Below are 18,962 nucleotides of genomic sequence, written 5' to 3'. Positions count from 1 at the left end.
GAAACCAAGGAGAAAATGATGTGCGCTACAGATGCAATTTTATACAGACAAATACATTAGAAGACAATTGTCAAACCGATCAGAAACACTGCTCACAACCTGTATCTCCTAAATGGTGTCGCTGGTGTATTTTGTTTGAATTTTGGAATATATTGCGCAAAAGACTAGAAGGTTTTTACCAGGGTAAATCACGACATAACACACGTAGAACGTTGATGCGCTCGAGAAATGTATACCTCAAACTTTCACCCAGTTTCTAGATAAAATATCACTGTACCTTTCTGTTGTCAACCATCCATCCAAATCAAATAATTAATCCATCCAAATCATTACACGACTTTCAAGGAGTAGGACATTTGATGTAAACATATAAGTAGGCTATAACTTTTAAATTGTATAAAATGACATCCTCACAATCGCTTGCTTACCATAATCTGTAACACAAGGAAGTAGAGACAAACGAACATTGAGGGACAATGTTGATTGGCAGGTGTAATGATGTCCAATGAGGTTGCAAGGTTAAAGTGTGAGGCGGGATCAGATCGGCACAGCATTGTCCAATGAGATTTTGGGATTAACCCCCAAGCGTGTGCATGTCTTTGTGCACAACTGCAGGGGCTTGAGAGCAATTATCTGATGACCTAGTACACAACTTTCAGGGACCCTATTGGCTCTTGGGCGCTGCTTTCAGAACTACTGGCTAAAAATATACAAAAGTTATGGAGAGTCTCTTTAACCACATGGATATTTCTGTTCATAATCAACTTGTGACTTTGTTTGAGCGGGAATGCAGACCTATTTATTTTTGGACCAACTGGTGCATGAATAAATCAAAGGAAAGAAAATGTCAATTTATAACTGTAATATTAATATATTCTTTATAAAGTGTATACAAAGGGTGTATGGAGGGTTTGTGAATGGTTTAAGGCCTATTCAAGTTAAGACACATTTTCAAACAATGTTTATTACAAATGTATTATTGATTTATAGACTATCCTATATGAACTAATAATGAACAGTCTATAACTACTGAGAGTTAAAAACCCTTTACAAGCTCTGGCTATGTAATGTTGGGCTACAATCGGCCTGATTTCCTTGGGCCTAAACATCGGGGGATTGAGTTGCTTATGTGATGTATCCACTACTTCTGTTTGTTTATCTAACAATATGCATGTAAGGGCTGACATTCACAGCGTCGAGGTCGCCACTTCGTCAGATTTGTGGGTTTGTTGGATGACGCTCAGGCTGCGTGAGACGGGCGGAGCACAGGGGATGCGGGGATGCACTGCAGCGGAGCGGATCATCTCGGGGCCCGGACTGTCAAACCTGAGCGTATGGTCTATTCTCTCAATTACAATCATCTTCAAGGGTTTATCTATCTCTTCGTCATTGTTTACCAGCACTCGTCTGGCTGGTGGTCAAACATTTTCAACAAGATTTTCTCCTTGCAGGTTGATTGCGCCACTAGCGTAAGGTTTCCTCCTCCTGCCTCCTCTCCTTTCCTTGGTGCTGATTGACATTCCTGCAGATCAAAGATCGCTTTAATTTGCTGTTATGGTAACTCGCAGCTGTGGCAGTTGAGTTGGCGTGCTGTGGGGAAGGAAGGAACCCGGAGTGAAAAGATAATGGCCACAGAGCAATGGGATCGGTAGTTTACCGCAGCCATGGCCAGATCAACAAACAGAAGCGCCAAGGATGGAGATTCAAGGGTGTGCGCTCCCACGGACCGAGCAGAGGCTCGGGACCTGAGCGACCCCAGGGAACTGTCTCTTGAAGAAGTGTTGAAATCCTACGAGCAGCCCATTAACGAGGAGCAGGCTTGGGCTGTGTGTTATCAATGCTGCAGCGGGCTGAGGATGCCGCGCCCGGCCACTGTGACAGGTGGAGTTTCCCGGGTGAAGGACCCGTCCTCTATACTCTTACTCAGAGATGGGATGGTTTCCCTACAACAACAGCCCTGCAACAACCGTAAGAGAGCTCTGTTAGCTAATCTAACTTCCTGACTGCCCTTTGCCGTACCAAAATACCTTAATTAACACCAGCCTAGGCCTACAATATAGTCTCATTTATTTTAGGTCTTTCAGTTATTTCTCAATTAAGTCGATATTGATTCACTATTTGTATGCTGTAATTTCAACATTCAATATTGTTTTGAATGGGAAATTCACGATAAATGCGTCAGTAGCACTCCCCAACCAGAAATGGCTTGGATTATACGGGTAGGGAAATGATCAATTATTCATACAGTACAAATCCCCCCTTGTATCTGCTGAAGAAGGTTTAGAGTTAGAGGTAGCTTTGTGATCTGTTTCCCATTCACAAGTGATTCGGTTAAAGGATCCCAAGAAAATAACTGTCCTGAGTGCACTGCGGGGCCGGGGCCCAAAGAAAAACTCGGTCAGAGTTGCTGACAGCCTAATGAATCGAGCTATGACATGATAAGATAAAGGATACCACTGGGAGTGGAAAAAGATAGCAGGTTAGTAGATTACGAAATGTTGTAACATTAAGGGTGACTATGGATATTACTTAAACTGAGAGAAAAATATGAAATCACCTTATCACTCACTATGCTAATGTTCTGTTTCATTTTAAATAGGCTACTTTGTAGCGGTAATAAAAGTAGCATAAAGAAAACGCAGAAATGATATCACAACACATTGGACAAAAACGAATCCAATAGTTTAGGCTATAGATCTGTTGCTGAGTCAGAATTGTATTGGCCAAATGTTTGTACCAAATATATAAATACTTTTTTGTTTTTATTACTATTGAGAAATGACCAAATTCTATAATGAACAATGTAAATCATAATTAATAGCACTGACAGTGATTGATATCCCACTACAGGGTCCCTGTGTTCATCTGGTCTTGGGAGTTGTTTACTTAGGAGTGTTTCTTGAATATTTCTGTTGTCTACACTTATGGAGTCATTTACAGAAGAGAGTCAGTCAATTTAATGAGCGCAACAAAGGACATACTGCATATGTATGGGACATTTGTGTCCTTGCTGATGAGCCAATTATATTGCATTGTTGATGCAGTTGGTCAGTATGGGTATAGTTTACCAGTGTTGGGGAAGCAACTCTGAAAATAGAGTTTACCAAGCTACCAATTAAAGCTATTCTTAGGAAAAATATAGTTTGCTTAACTGAAGTTACTTTTAAAAGTACTTCCCTACATCCAAACTACTTTGTGAAAAAGTATCACATGTAAATCTGAAATGTCATAGATTACAAATTGCAAGAACAGTCACTTTGGGGTCATACAGCTCTTAGCAAACTTTTGGTAAAAATTGGGTTTGACCAAATACAATGCTATTTCTCTGTAAACAAATTAACAACAGACTTTCAGCATGCTTTTAGAGAAGAGCACTCAACATGTACTGCACTGACACAAATGACTGATGATTGGTTGAAAGAAATTGATAATAAGAAGATTGTGGGAGCTGTACTGTTAGATTTCAGTGCAGCCTTTGATATTATTTACCATAACCTATTGTTGAAAAACTAAAGTGTTATGGCTTTTCAACCTCTGCCATATCGTGGAGTCAGAGTTATCTATCTAATAGAACTCAAAGGGTTTTCTTTTTAATGGAAGCGTCTCTAATGTCAAAAATGTAAAGTGCGGTGTACCGTAGGGCAGCTCTCTAGGCCCTCTACACTTTTCTATTTTTACCAATGACCTGCCACTGGCATTAAACAAAACATGTGTGTCCATGTATGCTGATGATTCAACCATATACAGTATGCATCAGCAACCACAGCTAATGAAGTCAACAAAGAGTTGCTGTCTTTTTTTAAATGGGTGGCCAGTAATAAACTGGTCCTGAACATCTCTAAAACTAAGAGCATTGTATTTGGTACAAATCATTCATTAAGTGCTAGATCTCAGCTGAATCTGGTTAAGAGTGGTGTGGCTGTTGAACAAGTTGAAGAGACTAAATTACTTGGCGTTACGTTAGATTGTAAACTGTCATGGTTAAAACATATAGATCCAATGGTTGTAAAGATGGGGAGAGGTCTAGCCGTAATAAAGAGATGCTCTGCTTTTTGACACCACACTCCAAAAAGCAAGTTCTGCAGGCTCTAGTTTTGTCTAATCTTGATTATTGTCCAGTCGTGTGGTCCACTGCTGCAAAGAAAGACCTAGTTAAGCTGAAGCTGGTCCAGAACAGAGCGGCATGTTTTGCTCTGAATTGTAATCAGAGAGCGGATAGAAATACTATGCATACCAGTCTCTCTTTTGCTAAGAGTTGAGGAGAGACTGACTGCATCACTTCTTCTTTTTATAAGAAACATGAATGTGTTGAAAATCCCACACAGCTCTGACACACACACTTATCCCACCAGACATGCCACCAGGAGTCTTTTCACAGTCCCCAAATCCAGAACAAATTCAAGAAAATGTACAGTATTATATAGAGCCCTTATTGCATGGAACTTCCTTCCATGTATTATTGCTCAAATAAACAGCAGACCTGGTTTCAAAAAACAGATAAAGCAACACCTCGCGCAACGCCTCTCCCCTATTTGACCTAGATAGTTTGTGTGTATGGATTGATATGTAGGCTACGTGTGCCTTTAAAAATTTTATTTAGTTCTGTCCTTGAGCTGTTCTTGTCTAATGATGTTCTGTATTATGTCATTCTGTATTATGTTTCATGTTTTGTGTAGACCCCAGGAAGAGTAGCTGCTGCTTTTGCAACAGCTAATGGGGATCCTAATAAAATACCAAATATAGTACTGCATGTTAACAGAATGTGCAATTTAGCTTATTATCAAATAAAATAAAATTGTATTTGTCACGTGCCGAGTACAACAGGTGTAGACGTTACATTGAAGTGCTTACTTACAAGCCCTTAACCAACAATGCAGTTTAAAAAAATAAATAAGAATAAGAAATAAAAGTAACAAATAATTAAAGAGCAGCAGTAAAATAATAATAGGGAGGCTATATACAGGTGGTACCGGTACAGAGTCAATGTGTGGGGGTACCGGTTTGTTGAGGTAATTGAGGTAATATGTACATGTAGGTAGAGTTATTAAAGTGACTATGCATAGATAATAACAGAGAGTAGCAGCAGCGTAAAAGGGGGGTGGGGGTAGCAATGCAAATAGTCTGGGTAGCCATTTGATTAGATGTTCAGGAGTCTTATGGCTTGGGGGTAGAAGCTGATTAGAAGCCTCTTGGACCTAGACTTGGGGCTCCGGTACCGCTTGCCGTGCGATAGCAGAGAGAACAGTCTATGACTGGGGTGGCTGGAGTCTTTGACAATTGTTAGGGCCTTCCTCTGACACCGCCTGGTATGGAGGTCCTGGGTGGCAGGAAGCTTAGGCCTCAGTGATGTACTGGGCCGTATGCATTACCCTCTGTAGTGCCTTGCGGTCGGAGGTCGAGCAGTTGCCCTACCAGGCAGTGATGCAACCAGTCAGGATGCTCTCGATGGTGCCGTTGTAGAACCTTTTGAGGATCTGAGGACCCATGCCAAATCTTTTCAGTCTCCTGAGGGGGAATAGGTTTTGTCGTGCCCTCTTCACGACTATCTTGGTGTGTTTGGACCATGATAGTTTGTTGGTGATGTGGACACCAAGGAACTTGAAGCTCTCAACCTGGTCCATTACAGCCCTGTCGATGAGAATGGGGGAGTGCTCGGTCCTCCTTTTCCTGTAGTCCACAATCATCTCCTTTGTCTTGATCACATTGAGGGAGAGGTTGTTGTCCTGGCACCACACGGCCAGGTCTCTGACCTCCTCCCTATAGGCTGTCTCATCGATGTCGGTGATCAGGCCAACCACTGTTGTGTCATCGGCAAACTTAATGATGGTTAAACACAAAAACAATGTTTCAAATGAAAATTAGGCTGGTCTGATGCCGAAAAAGAAAGGAAATGATTGCCTACTTCACCCATATTTTATTTTTGCTAAAAAAGTAGTGTGTAGTTCCAGTAGTTAGCTACACCACTGCATGGCAAGAAAAGTAATTAACTACTGAAAACACTACCTAGATTTGAATTATTTGAACTACCAACAAGCTACTGGAAAATGTAGTTAAATTACTAGTTGAACTACATAGGTCACTACTCCCCAACACTGCAGTTTACTTATGTACAGTTTACTTTAATCACAGATCACAACCTGTCTGGTCATCACAATTAGGCTACTTAACCTCTGCAAATGAGTGAGTAATGAAGATAATGAAGTAGGCTACACGGATTGTTGGTTAAGGGTCAAGGTTACTAAGGGTGTGCTTTATATTATACAACGGGTGGGTCTAATCCTGGATTCTGATTGGTTAAAACCACATTCCAGCCGGTGTCTATTCCACAAGTTACCACTGGCTAAAACTATGAAGTTGAAATGCCTATTTACTCTGTTCCATTTCACTGGGCAATCGACTGTCTCATCAGCCCAGCCAGGCAATTTATAAACTTGATCTCCACTGTAAAAAGCATCTAACATTATCTCCAATTTATTTTAGACTAGCATTTGATTTTCAACAGCGGAGGTTTGTATAAACCTTGATGTCTGTCTCTCTGACATTTGCAACATTGTTTCAACATGGAAATTCGATCTCCAGCTATGTGATAAACATGTAGGGAGTCCGGTCGAGACAGACAAGCAGGCAGCTTTTCTCAGCCAGTCGAAATCATGAATCAGCTGGCATCATTTTTATGGAGATATACAGTACCAGTCAAAAGTTTGGATACACCTACTCATTCCAGGGTTTTTCTTTATTTTCAACTATTTTCTACATTGTATAATAATTATAAAGGCATCAAACTATGAAATTACACATGTAGTAACCAAAAAAGTGTTAAACAAATCAAAATATATGTTATATTTTATATTCTTCAAAGTAGCCTCCCCTTTCCTCGATGACAGCTTTGCACACACTTGGCATTCTCTCAACCAGCTTCACCTGGAATGCTTTTCCAACAGTCTTGAAGGAGTTCCCACATATGCTGAGCACTTGTTGGCTGCTTTTCCTTCACTCTGTGGTCCAACTCATCCTAAACCATCTCAGTTGGGTTGAGGTCGGGTGATTGTGGTCTTCTGATGCAGCACTCCATCACTCTCCTTCTTGGTCAAATAGCCTTTACTCAGCCTGGAGGTGTGTTGGGTCATTGTCCTGTTGAAAAACAGTCCCACTAAGCGCAAACCAGATGGGATGGTGTATCGCTGCAGAATGCTGTGGTAGCCATGCTGGTTAAGTGTGCCTTGAATTCTAAATAAATCACAGACAGTGTCACCAGCAAAGCACCCCCACACCATCACACCTTCTCCTCCATGCTTCACGGTGGGAACCACACATGCAGAGATCATCCGTTCACCTACTCTGCGTCTCACAAAGACACGGCGGTTGGTACCAAATATCTCAAATTTGGACTCATCAGACCAAAAGACAGATTTCCACCGGTCTAATGTCCATTGCTCGTGTTTCTTGGCCCAAGAAAGTCTCTTCTTATTATTGGTGTCCGTTAGTAGTGGTTTCTTTGCAGCAATTTGACCATGAAGGCCTCAGTCTCCTCTGAACAGTTGATGTTGAGATGTGTCTGTTACATGTATTTGGGCTGCAATCTGAGGTGCAGTTAACTCTAATGAACTTATCCTCTGCAGCAGAGGTAACTGGGTCTTCTTTTCCTGTGGCTGTCCTCATGAGAGCCAGTTTCATCATAGCACTTGATGGTTTTTGCGACTGCACTTGAAGAAACTTTCAAAGTTCTTGATATACCACCGCTACCTTGTCACAACAAAACTGATTGGCTCAAACACATTTGAAGGAAAGAAATTCCACAAAATCAACTTTTAACAAGGCACACCTGTTAATTGAAATGCATTCCAGATGACTACCTCATGAAGCTAGTTGAGAGAATGCCAAGAATGAAGAATCTAAAATCAAAAATATATTTTATGGTTACTACATGATTCCATATGTGTTATTTCATAGTTTTGATGTCTTCACTATTATCCTACAATGTAGAAAATAGTAAAAATAAAGAAAAACCCTGGAATGAGTAGATGTCCAAACTTTTGACTGGTACTGTACAAAGAAATGTCAATAGAAAACAGGTAAAACGAAACGAAATGCAGTTAGTTTGCTGTCTTTCCAGCTTCAGTTTGAAGTGATTGTGTTAGCTGTGTTGTTGGCTAGCTCCTCTGAACAACAGTGTCCTGACGAGAGAGCACATCTTCTATGTCAGGTGAAATTGCGTATCATTAGCTCATTGTTACGGATATATCCAAATAAATTTCACTAGAAAACGATCAAATGCAGCTACTTTTCTGATATTCTGGCTGCACTGTTTGACGTGACTGTAATAGTTTTCTTTGATGCACTTTTACAAATGTTTAACTCCCTGTGCGTTTTTTTTTATGTTTATGTCTTCTTCCCCATATTTCTATGACAACAGATTCCAGGTCCATATTTTGAATGTGGGGGAAATCACAGGGGCAGCAAACATAAAACAGCTCCAAAAGAGATGGAATCTTGAAAACATTGCCTGAAAGAGAAATAACTATCATCAACTGACAGACACATGATGAAAGAATGTTCCCTCACGAGACACTGGCCGTGTCCGAATACCCATACCAGCGTATGTGACATTTTGAAAATAGTACTCCGAATGCATCATCTATGCACGTCAATTTATCTGATTATCAGCTGTTGTCAAACACGTGAGTCTGAAAAAAGATGAGTGAATTCTACCAAAGATTATGCATATGCTGACAAGACATGTCTCTCCGCCCTAACAATAGGAGTTGTTGTCTAGCTCCTGCCTATCCTTTCTTTGGATTGGTGGATACATCTCATTCTTGTAATCCTTTTTTGAATATTCAATGAGGATTGTTGACGTCAACCGCTTGTATTCACTGGAGAGAGATGCTATGCTACTAGCCCCATACCATGAATATGCATAGTCATCTTGAGACAACTCCGAAATAAAGTGTTTTTTCTCAAAGTTGCCAGGAAGTCACGTGTCCTACTTATATCAGTAGACTCCTAACAACTTAAGCATTACGAAACTTCTATTCGATCAAATTAACCTCACCTAGCAAATAAGCCATTCATTTTTGTTGTTGACCAAATTCGACACTCTCTTTGACCTCCATTCAAAAACTCCTTGCTTGGTTGGCGAAACAATGAAAAAAGCCACCTGCTGAAGGGAGACAGATATTCTGCGGAGTTGGGCATCTCTCTTTTCGACTCTCTGAAAGTACTTGATCAAACGCCAAATGAGTATGCAGTTTAAGTATGTAGCATGCTAGTATGGGTACTCGGACATGGCCACTGTCTGTGTCATTGGTTACGTGAATCTAACCGGCCATAATGAAACCTGTCTAACTGCTTGAAAAAGGATCTATTACTCAGCTTCTGAGGGGCTTGAACATAAATGTCTTCACCCTCCTGAGAGAGAACAGTACTATGACTGTGTCAGGCCAACTCTTTGTCCACGGTGCAGATCTATTCAGACAGGCTCTGTTTATCTGGACCTAGTCCTGCTTTCAGCGCTTTGTTCTGGACAGAAGGAGCATCACTGAGCCCTCACCCAGGCCTCTCCACTAGTCTTGGGTTCTGCAGCACTAATGTGCTGAACGTGTGGTTTCAGGCCTCCCGGGTGTCATTAATGACATCTGAGCCCTGCGCTTCTCTGTTCACGCAGAAAACTGAGCCATTGCTGGCTAGCTGAGTTGTGACTGCAGCACATGAGATATATAGAATTTGACGACTATAAAATGAAAAATGCGCATTCTAGAGTCATACGGGATCAATGGTGGGAAAATAACACATTTTGTCAGCATTTTCTACTATACAGTGCCTTCGGAAAGTATTCAGATCCCTTTACTTTATCCACATTTTGTTACGTTACAGCCTTATTCTAAAATGGTTAAAAAAAAATACAATTCCTCCGCAATCTACACACAATACCCCATAATGACGAAGCAAAAAGAGGTTTTTAGACATTTTTGCAAATGTATTAAAAATAAAAAACAGAAATACCTTATTTACATAAGTATTCAGACCCTTTGCTTTGAGACTCGAAATTGAGCCATTGATCATCCTTGAGATGTTCCTACAACTTGATTAGAATTCACCTGTCATAAATTCAATTGATTGGAAATTATTTGGAAAGGCCCTCAACTGTCTATATAAGGTCCCAAAATTGACAGTGCATGTCAATTTGAAGGAATTGTCCATAGAGCTCCGGGACACAGATCTTGGAATGGGTACCAAAAAATGACTGCAGCATTGAAAGTTCCCAAGAACACAGTGGCCTGCATCATTCTTAAATTGAAGAAGTTTGGAACCACTAAGACTCTTCCTAAAGCTGGCCGCCCGGCAAACTTAGCAATCGGGGGAGAAGGGCCTTGGTTAGGGTGGTGACCAAGAATCCTCTGTGGAGATGGGAGAACCTTCCAGAAGGACAACCATCTCTGCAGCATTCCACCAATCAGGCCTTTATGGTAGAGGAGCCAGACGGAATCCATTCCTCAGTAAAAAGCACATGATAGCCTGCTTGAATTTTGCCAAAAGGCACCTAAAGACTCTCAGACCATGAGAAACAAGATTCTCTGGTCTGATGAAACCAAGATTGAACTCTTTGGCCTGAATGCTAAGCGTCACGACTGGAACAAACCTGGCACCATCCCTACGGTGTAGCGTTTTGGTGACAGCATCATGCTGTGGGGATGTTTTTCAGTGGCAGGGACCGGGAGACTAGTCAGGATCGAGGCAAAGACGAATGGGAGCAAAGTACAGCGAGATCCTTAATGCTTAATGAAAACCTGCGCCAGAGCGCTCAGGACCTCACACTGGGGCGAAGGTTCACTTTCCAACAGGACAACGACCCTAAACAGCCAAGACAATGCAGGAGTGTCTTCGGGACAGGTCTCGGAATGTCCTTGAGTGGCCCAGCCAGAGCCCGGACTTGAACCCGATCGAACATCTCTGGATAGACCGGAAAATAACTGTGCAGCAAAGCTCCCCATCCAACCTGACAGAGCTTGAGAGGATCTGCAGAGAAGAATGGGAGAAACTCCCCAAATACAGGTGTGCCAAGCTTGTAGCGTCATACCCAAGAAGACTTGAGGCTGTAATTGCTGCCAAAGGTGCTTCAACAAAGTACTCAGTAAAGGGTCTGAATACTTATGTAAATGTGATATTTCATTGTTTAAAAAAAAAAAAAATTAGCCCAAATTTTGAAAAAACTGTTTTTGCTTTGTCATTGTAGATTGATGAGAGGGGGGGGGGGGATGATTTAAAGAAATGTAACCGCTCTCAAATTCATAGATCGAAATGATCGTTTTTACCATGTATTGTATCAAAAATGTGTGAGATGGATGGAAAACTCTAGACCCTATTAGGGAGGAGCGCAAGCATAAAACAGTGTTAGTTATGCAGCTGCATGCCTACTTTTTTGTCTTCATAGATGACACAGACGGACCTCCCCTCCCACCTATCGCAGAGCGCCAGGTGAGTTTCTGAACCCATCATCCCCACCTTGTAACATACAACACACTGTCATGACAGGTAAATGTCAGTCTCTCCTCTCTTCTCAACTATGATGCCACCCCTGCTTTGCCAGTCTTCATATATATCTTTCAAGCAGCCCTCCAGTCCTCTCTATCCTAACAGCTTGTTGTCCACTACTATTTATTTCCTCGATCACCTGAATCTGTCTCCTCAGCTGGTCCAGTCTCTGGGCGTGGCCATCTACCAGGCCCTGGACTGGGGTCTGGATGACAGTGAGGAGCGGGAGCTGAGTCCTCAGCTGGAGCGGCTCATTGAGCGCATGGCAGGGGGAGATCACAGCATGGGGGCTGACTGTGGTGGTGGCAACGGAATTACAGATGAGGGCTACAGTGGTCAGGAGGAGGAGGAAGAGGAGGGAGAAGAGGGGTCTATGAGGCCAGTGGGTACATTACGCCAGGTGATGACACTTTGCGCTTCCAGACTGGCCAACCCTGCACTTGCCCCTGAGCACTACCAGGCCGTGTGCCGAGCCTTGTTTGTTGAGACTCTGGAGCTACAAACTTTCCTGACCAAAATCCGAGATACCAAGAAGGTATGTTCCTGATTTTGTTTATACCAGAGATTACAGATCGCTCACATGTAAAGCACTGAAATCATTCTTAACTGAATAGTGGTGTTATTATCAGTGTATTCTCATTTCTCTGTAGATGTTGAAGAAGATCAAGACAGAGGATCCTCAGGAAGATAGAGCTGAGATTGATGCACTTAAACACACAGACTGGGTGAGAAGCAGGGATTGTGTGTGTTTGTCTGTGTCACTGTGTGTGTATATGAGGATATGTGTATGTACTGTATGGTCCTTCATTGGGTTTATGGGGTGTGTGTGTGAGGTACATGAGTGTGTGTGTGTTTCAGACTCGTCTCTGGGTCCAGTTGATGAAGGAGCTGAGACAGGGGGTGAAGCTGAAGAAGGTGCAGGACCAGGAGTTTGACCCACTGCCCACTGAGTTCAGCCTCACACCCTTTGAGATGCTCATGCAGGACATCCGCACCCGCAAGTTCCAGCTGCGGAAAGTTATGGTGAGCTGGGTATTGATACTGATAAGAAAACTCTTGATCAATGGATCAAGTAGTTATTTCTCCTGTATTTATGTCCCAGACCTCATTCATGTTCCCTCTGTAGGTGGATGGTGACATCCCTACGCGGGTGAAGAGAAATGCCCATGAGCTTATTTTGGACTTCATCAGGTCTCGCCCTCCACTCAAACCAGTGAGTGTCCCTTTCACTACAATGTGTTTTGTTGACGTGACTGCAGTGTGGCTGTGGCAGTACCTTGTGTGTCACAAGGTGTCATAGTCTGAGACTGGGTAATGTGTGTCTGTGTCTGTTTCTCCTGTGTTCTCAGTCTGCCTGTGTGTTTTGTTGTGTTGCATGTTAGGCGTCAGAGCGAAGCCTGCCCCCCCCTCCTCAGGAGAAGCAGTCCCTCCATGAACGTGTCTTGGCTGAAATCAAACAAGAGCGCAAACTGAAACCTGTGGACCCACCCAGCTCCAAAAGATGTATGGACATCACTGTCACTACATTAATACTTTGAGCTACACATGTAGTATGTTCATATTGTGAAATGTATTCTAAGCGAAATGTGTTTGAGAGTTCAGTGTTTGTGTGTTGTTTCATTCGCCAGCGTTTGGCTCCCTGCCCTGTCTGGCACACACTTGCCCGTGTGATTTCAAATCTACTTCCTGCATTGACCTGTCAGGCTCAGAGCCAGGGTCCCGCCCCCCTTCTCGTCTTCGTGTTCTGCTCAAAGCCCCTACTCTTCAAGAGATGGAGGAGATGAACATGTTGGAGGTTAGACGGAAAATAGAAGAGAAACTATATTGTTTTCTCATTTAAATGTACTACCTCTTACTGAGAAATAACAACTACAACATCAGTCATGTTTTCCTTCCTGCTCCTCCTCCTCCTTCTCCACCACCTCCTCCTCCATCACCACCTCCTCCTCCTCCACCACCTCCTCCATCACCTCCTTCTCCTCCACCTCCATCACCTCCTCCTCCTCATCACCTCCTTCTCTTCCTTACCTCCATCACCTCCTCCTCCATCACCTCCTTCTCCTCCTCCTCCTCCTCCACCACCTCCTCCTTCTTCTCCACCACCTCCACCTCCATCACCTCCTCCTCCTCCATCACCTCCTTCTCCTCCTCTACCTCCATCACCTCCTCCTCCTTCTCCACCACCTCCACCTCCATCACCTCCTGCTCCTCCATCACCTCCTTCTCCTCCTCTACCTCCATCACCTCCTCCTCCTTCTCCACCACCTCCTCCTCCATCATCTCATCCTCCTCCTCCACCGCCTCCTCCATCACCTCCTTCTCCTCCACCTCCATCACCTCCTCCTCCTCCATCACCTCCTTCTCTTCCTCTACCTCCATCACCACCTCCTCCTCCATCACCTCATCCTCCTCCTCCACCACCTCCTCCATCACCTCCTTCTCCTCCACCTCCATCACCTCCTTCTCCTCCATCACCTCCTTCTCTTCCTCTACCTCCATCACCTCCTCCTCCATCACCTCCTTCACCTCCATCACCACCTCATCCTCCTCCTCCACCACCTCCTCCATCACCTCCTTCTCCTCCATCACCTCCTTCTCTTCCTCCACTTCCATCACACCCTCCACCTCCTCCACCTTCTCCTCCTCCCCCCTCCTTGTCCCCCTCTACCTCATCCTCCTTACTGTTGTCCTCCTGTCTTGTTGCTGTTGCAGGATGAGGAGTCTCCAGACAGTGGGGAGCTCTGCCGTGCTGAGAGTTTTCCCACATCTATGAAACGGGACCGCTCCTTCTCAGAACACGACCTGGCTGAGCTCAGGGGGGAGATGCTCCCCTCACTGTCCGACTGCACCCATCTGGAAGGGGCCGTGATGCGGAGGAGTGAGAGACCATGGTTACACGTGCTCTCAGGGGCTGGGCCACCCTCCACGCACAGAGGTCAGTATTGGTCAGCAGAGGGAGACATTTACTGTAATATGTATTCATGTGATACTGCAGAGCCACTCATTAGACTGCTAATAATATGGTTTATGAAACAGATATATTGGTATTTTCGTCATGTCAAATATTTATTTGTGTTAGAAAGCAAGCCTGACCAAAAAATCATATAATTGCAATTGAAAAAACATTAGTCTAAACTGTTTAAAAAAAAAATGCAATAGAGGATTTTGTAAACACTTTTGAACAAAGTTTGTTGTAGTGTTTATATCTTATTCAATGTCAGGAGGCAATCACATATAGGCCTAATGTGTGTCAATCCATTCCGTAAATTGCTTACAATGATTTCTTGCTCAGGTTAAAAGGCGTTACTGCTGTGTGTTATTTCATTTGAAGGGTTTTGTGATGGATACTAATCAACTTATAAAGATGTACAGATAGGAACTAGCTCAGTAAAATGCTAGAAGGACAACAGTTAATTGGTTTGATACATGTTTTTCTGTCATATCACAACCACCTTATACACCCCTTCATTTGTGAAATATGTGTTTACCTCTGCCACTAGGGGGAGGTCAACCCTTTCTCATCACACACATGCCAGAAATGTCAACAATGTCATCATAAGCAGCTGGTTTACATTAGCCTACATGTAGCCTGCTGTTGTTTTCTAGTTTTCTGGTCCTCACTCTAACTCGCTCTAATCCTAGCTCTAACAAGGCTGTAGACTCCTATGGTCTGGTTAGACGCCATAGGAGTCCACACTTTTATTTCTCAGGGTTACGTAGCGCCTTCTTCCTTTCCATTTTGCATAAATACCAATACCTAGATTGGTACTTAGTCTTAGAGGTTATATCCTGTAGAAAGTATTTCTACTAATACCTAGCCTACTTTTTATTTCCTCTGGCCCCAATTTAGTTCCTCTCTTGAATGTTAGAAAAACTGACCTCGTATCATACTCATCAAAGATCCACTGTGATCTGATTTGCAAGTGTTTCTGGCAGCATGTGTTAAACCCCACCAATATCAAATAGATAAAACATGTCACGACTCATTTATCTAATTGACAGCTAATTTATGTAGCATACACTTTTGGATGATCAGAGCTCTGACTCAATAGAAGAACATGGACTGTGATTCAAAGCTTCTCTCTCATCTGTGTCTCCATCTCCCTGTTCCCAGCCTCTCTTCCTGTGCCAGGCTGGGTGCCACCCTCCCCTGCCCGTCTCTCTCTCAGCTCAGTGAATGAGACCACAGAGGGAGCTGAGACCGGCTCCAGTTCTCGGAATGGCAATAAACACCAGTGGATGGTGAGTGGCCCATTATCTTTGATAACCTCTCCACACTGGGTGCTCTCTGCTCCACTTCAACCTGACCTGCTCATTGAATTATACTAGCTAACTTCCTCTACCTACTCCCTCCCGCCGATCTCTCTCTGTAAGGAGGAATTCAGTCACCCAGTGGAGAGTCTTGCCTTAACAGTGGATGAGGTCATCAATGTGCGTCGTGTGCTGGTGAAAGCAGAGATGGAGAAGTACCTACAGAACAAGGAACTGTATTACAATCTGAGGAGAGGCAAGGTACAAGCAGTGACGTCACATCCTTTGGTAGCGTTCTCTCAAAGCCTTAATAGCGAGGTTCTATCTACAGTATGATATCGTTCTCTCAAAGCCTTATGAGCGAGGTTCTAGTATGATAACGTTCTCTCAAAGCCGTATGAGCGAGGTTCTATCTACAGTATGATAATGTTCTCTCAAAGCCTTATGAGTGAGGTCCTATCGACAGTATATGCATGTGTCTCCCAGGTGTGCTGTTGCTGCAGAATTAAGTTCCCCCTCTTTTCCTGGCCATCCACCTGCCTGCTCTGTAAAAGGTGAGTACACACTACACAACATGTAGTATTATATTAGTACATGCTCCTTTTGTAATAACACCATAATCAAGTCATTTAAACTTGGTCCCTCTCTGCTCAAGAAGCACAATAATAATGTTGTTTTTGACATACCATTGTGGGTTTGATTGAATAGTGTTCTATGTGTTTTTGGTAGTGTAATTCAGGGGATTCTTAACTCTGCCCCTGTGGTTCTCTCTCCTTCAGGTCTGTCTGTGGATTCTGCAGTGCAAAGGTATCCTACAGTCCCCTTTTCTTTGTCTGTGTAAATGCAAATTCATGTTCTTTGAATGTGAAATGTTTTTTCAGTGCTTTTTGTTAATGTTGTTTGTATAGAAAATATCTATTTTACAACCAAATGTATCTAAGATATTCTGTGTTGGCTCAATATTATTCTGTGCTTTTAATTATGTCAATTATTTTGATCTATGCCTTAGTCACCAGACCATTTGGATTTGTGGTTCTGTGCTATGTAGGTTTGAGGTCTGGGCTGTTGAGTTTGTTGTGTGAGATTGTAGTTTGTCTGTGCTGTGTAGTTCTGTGTTTTGTAAGTTCATGGTTCTGAATACATTTTGTGATTGTGCCTTGAGGTTCTGTTGTGTGTTCTGTTGTATGGGATGCTATATGTGTGTATGGTTATGTTTGGTGGTTCCTTGCTTGTGTTTGTGTACAGTGATGTTCTGAGTTGAATGAGGTTATGGTTTGGGTGTCGTGTCTGTGGTATGTGGCTGATGTCTTGTGACGTTGTTTCTCCCTCATACACACAGCCCTGTCTTTTCTCATATTTCTTAATCATATCAAGTCTGCCATTTCCTCTTCACTTTCTTGCCGATATGATCTCACTTAGTTCTTTAAACGTCCTACTTCTCCTCCTACTCCTCCTCTTCCTCATCCTCCACCTCACCCATGCCTGTTTTAACTCTCTGCTTTCCCTCGCCCTCTGCCACAGATGAAGATTCCTTCCAAGAAGATGGCCCACATCCCAGTCTACACTGTGGGCTTTCACAGCAGCCCAAAGAGCCATGGTCGCAAGAGTGAGGTCTACAAGTGAGTCTTATCTGTCTGTCCGTCTTCATGGCCACTGAACTGTCTTTACCTCAGCAGAAGAAGTCTTTGCTCAACCTAGCCAATAGTAATTTACATGCTCAATCTAATCACTGTCCTTCCTCTAGATCTCTCAGCATCTGTTATATAATGCCTCTGCTTCATCCAGATCTCTAAGCAGCCTTTATGTAGTAATTACCCATCTGATTGCTCCTCAGTCCATCTTTAACATCCCCCTGCAAACCCCTACAGATGGGAAGGGCCTGGAGTTGTTCCAAACCATGTGACCTGATCTGGAAAAACTCCAGGCCCAGAAGGTTCCTCGTCATGTTATATACTGAGTGCTCCCCTGATGGATTGTAACACCTCGCTCCCGCTCCACAGATCTCTGTGTACTCTCTCCCGCCGGTCTGTGGAGGAGGAGTTCCCCCACCTGTACACCAGTGGCTGCAGCCTGCGGGATGTTTGTGCGGACTGCACCAAGTTTGTGGCTGATGTCATCTCGTCCAGCCGCCGGAGCCTGGACATCCTCAACAACACTCCCAAGAGGGAGAGTGCTATGCCCAAACCACAACCCCAGCCTCACACATCACCACAGCCACCCACCTTGAAGAGAAAAGACAAGTGAATAAATTGACTGTTGGTTTACCCCGCTTCCTTAGCAGGGTTGCCCCTGTGCTGCACTACTAACCCACTCAAAACACCCCACCATTCCCCCAGCCTGCAAGTACCCCCTCCCACTGCTGAAGTGCTTGTTAAGGGTTGTTTCTCTGCCTCCTCTGTAGAGGGGTTCATAGGACGTGGCCTAGGGACAACATATAAGTCTGCCTTATCACACATATATTGACTTCACTCCCTGGTCTAATGCACAAGCAGAGAGGAAAGGCAAAATACGAGGGAGGAGGAAAGAGGTGAGAGAGTAATTGATGAGGATGCTCGGAAAGAGGAGATATATTTACTGTAGGAGCCAAGAGTTTAAGGTGTAGGGTAAATATTTAGCTCCCTAGTTGCCTTGTTTTAGTTATGAATGTAATATACTCTTTTAACACCAAAAGAACACATCTTACATTGACACACCTTCTCAGAACACTGGATTTTTTTCTGGAATGTTAAAATGACACTATGGCAGGCTGAATAGCAGATATATTTATTTCACTATAAGTATTTTTTTAGTTTAGAATGTGCTTGGATTATCTGTGGTCCAACTTGATGATGCATGGTGGCACCGTCTGTCCGACTGTCTGAATGTAATTGGGTCCTAGAGGGGTGAAAATGGTCCTGGAAGGGACCTGTCCCATTGGCACCAAACTGGACTGGACTCCCAGCCTCCTATCTCTGCTGCTTTAGAATGACATTAAGCCCCCTCTCTCACCCTCGATGGTCCTGTGCGATCTGCTCAAATTTTCGAAACACCCAGTAAACCTCAACTGCAATAAATCTAATGTAAAAAGGAAGTCCTATGTCTACAGTGTGGATCTGTCCATCTGCTCTCTTAGAAGGCTAGGGAAGCCTTAGACTGTAGGTATATTTCTATAAAACTGTTGTAGTCTAGTCTGCTTGTTG

At 43.4% G+C, this 18,962-nt stretch overlaps 1 protein-coding gene across 1 annotated transcript; it reads left to right on the top strand.

Annotated features, from left to right (window-relative positions):
• The first annotated feature begins 1,241 nt into the window (after positions 1-1,241).
• On the top strand, positions 1,242-18,853 carry LOC106573665 (protein spire homolog 2). The gene is made up of 15 exons (XM_014148921.2): positions 1,242-1,968; positions 11,432-11,475; positions 11,690-12,067; positions 12,183-12,257; positions 12,391-12,555; positions 12,659-12,745; positions 12,915-13,035; positions 13,161-13,327; positions 14,245-14,467; positions 15,647-15,774; positions 15,907-16,044; positions 16,270-16,337; positions 16,563-16,590; positions 17,305-17,402; positions 17,784-18,853. Exons 1-15 carry the CDS (start codon positions 1,665-1,667, stop codon positions 18,025-18,027), a joined length of 2,268 nt encoding a protein of 755 aa, XP_014004396.2. The 5' UTR covers positions 1,242-1,664; the 3' UTR covers positions 18,028-18,853.
• The last annotated feature ends 109 nt before the right edge of the window (positions 18,854-18,962 follow it).

The sequence above is a fragment of the Salmo salar genome, chromosome ssa16 (assembly GCF_905237065.1).
Source record: "Salmo salar chromosome ssa16, Ssal_v3.1, whole genome shotgun sequence".
NCBI classification, from domain to species: domain Eukaryota; kingdom Metazoa; phylum Chordata; class Actinopteri; order Salmoniformes; family Salmonidae; genus Salmo; species Salmo salar.
The sequence above is the reverse complement of the archived record's forward strand: the minus strand, read 5'-3'. Positions and strand labels throughout refer to the sequence as shown.

Coding starts and splice junctions, on each gene's coding strand:
- LOC106573665 (XM_014148921.2), top strand. CDS start 1,665: ATGGCCAGATCAACAAACAGAAGCGCCAAGGATGGAGATTCAAGGGTG. Junction 12,068..12,182: donor AAATCCGAGATACCAAGAAG/GTATGTTCCTGA, acceptor ATTTCTCTGTAG/ATGTTGAAGAAGATCAAGAC. Junction 13,036..13,160: donor CCCACCCAGCTCCAAAAGAT/GTATGGACATCA, acceptor TTCATTCGCCAG/CGTTTGGCTCCCTGCCCTGT.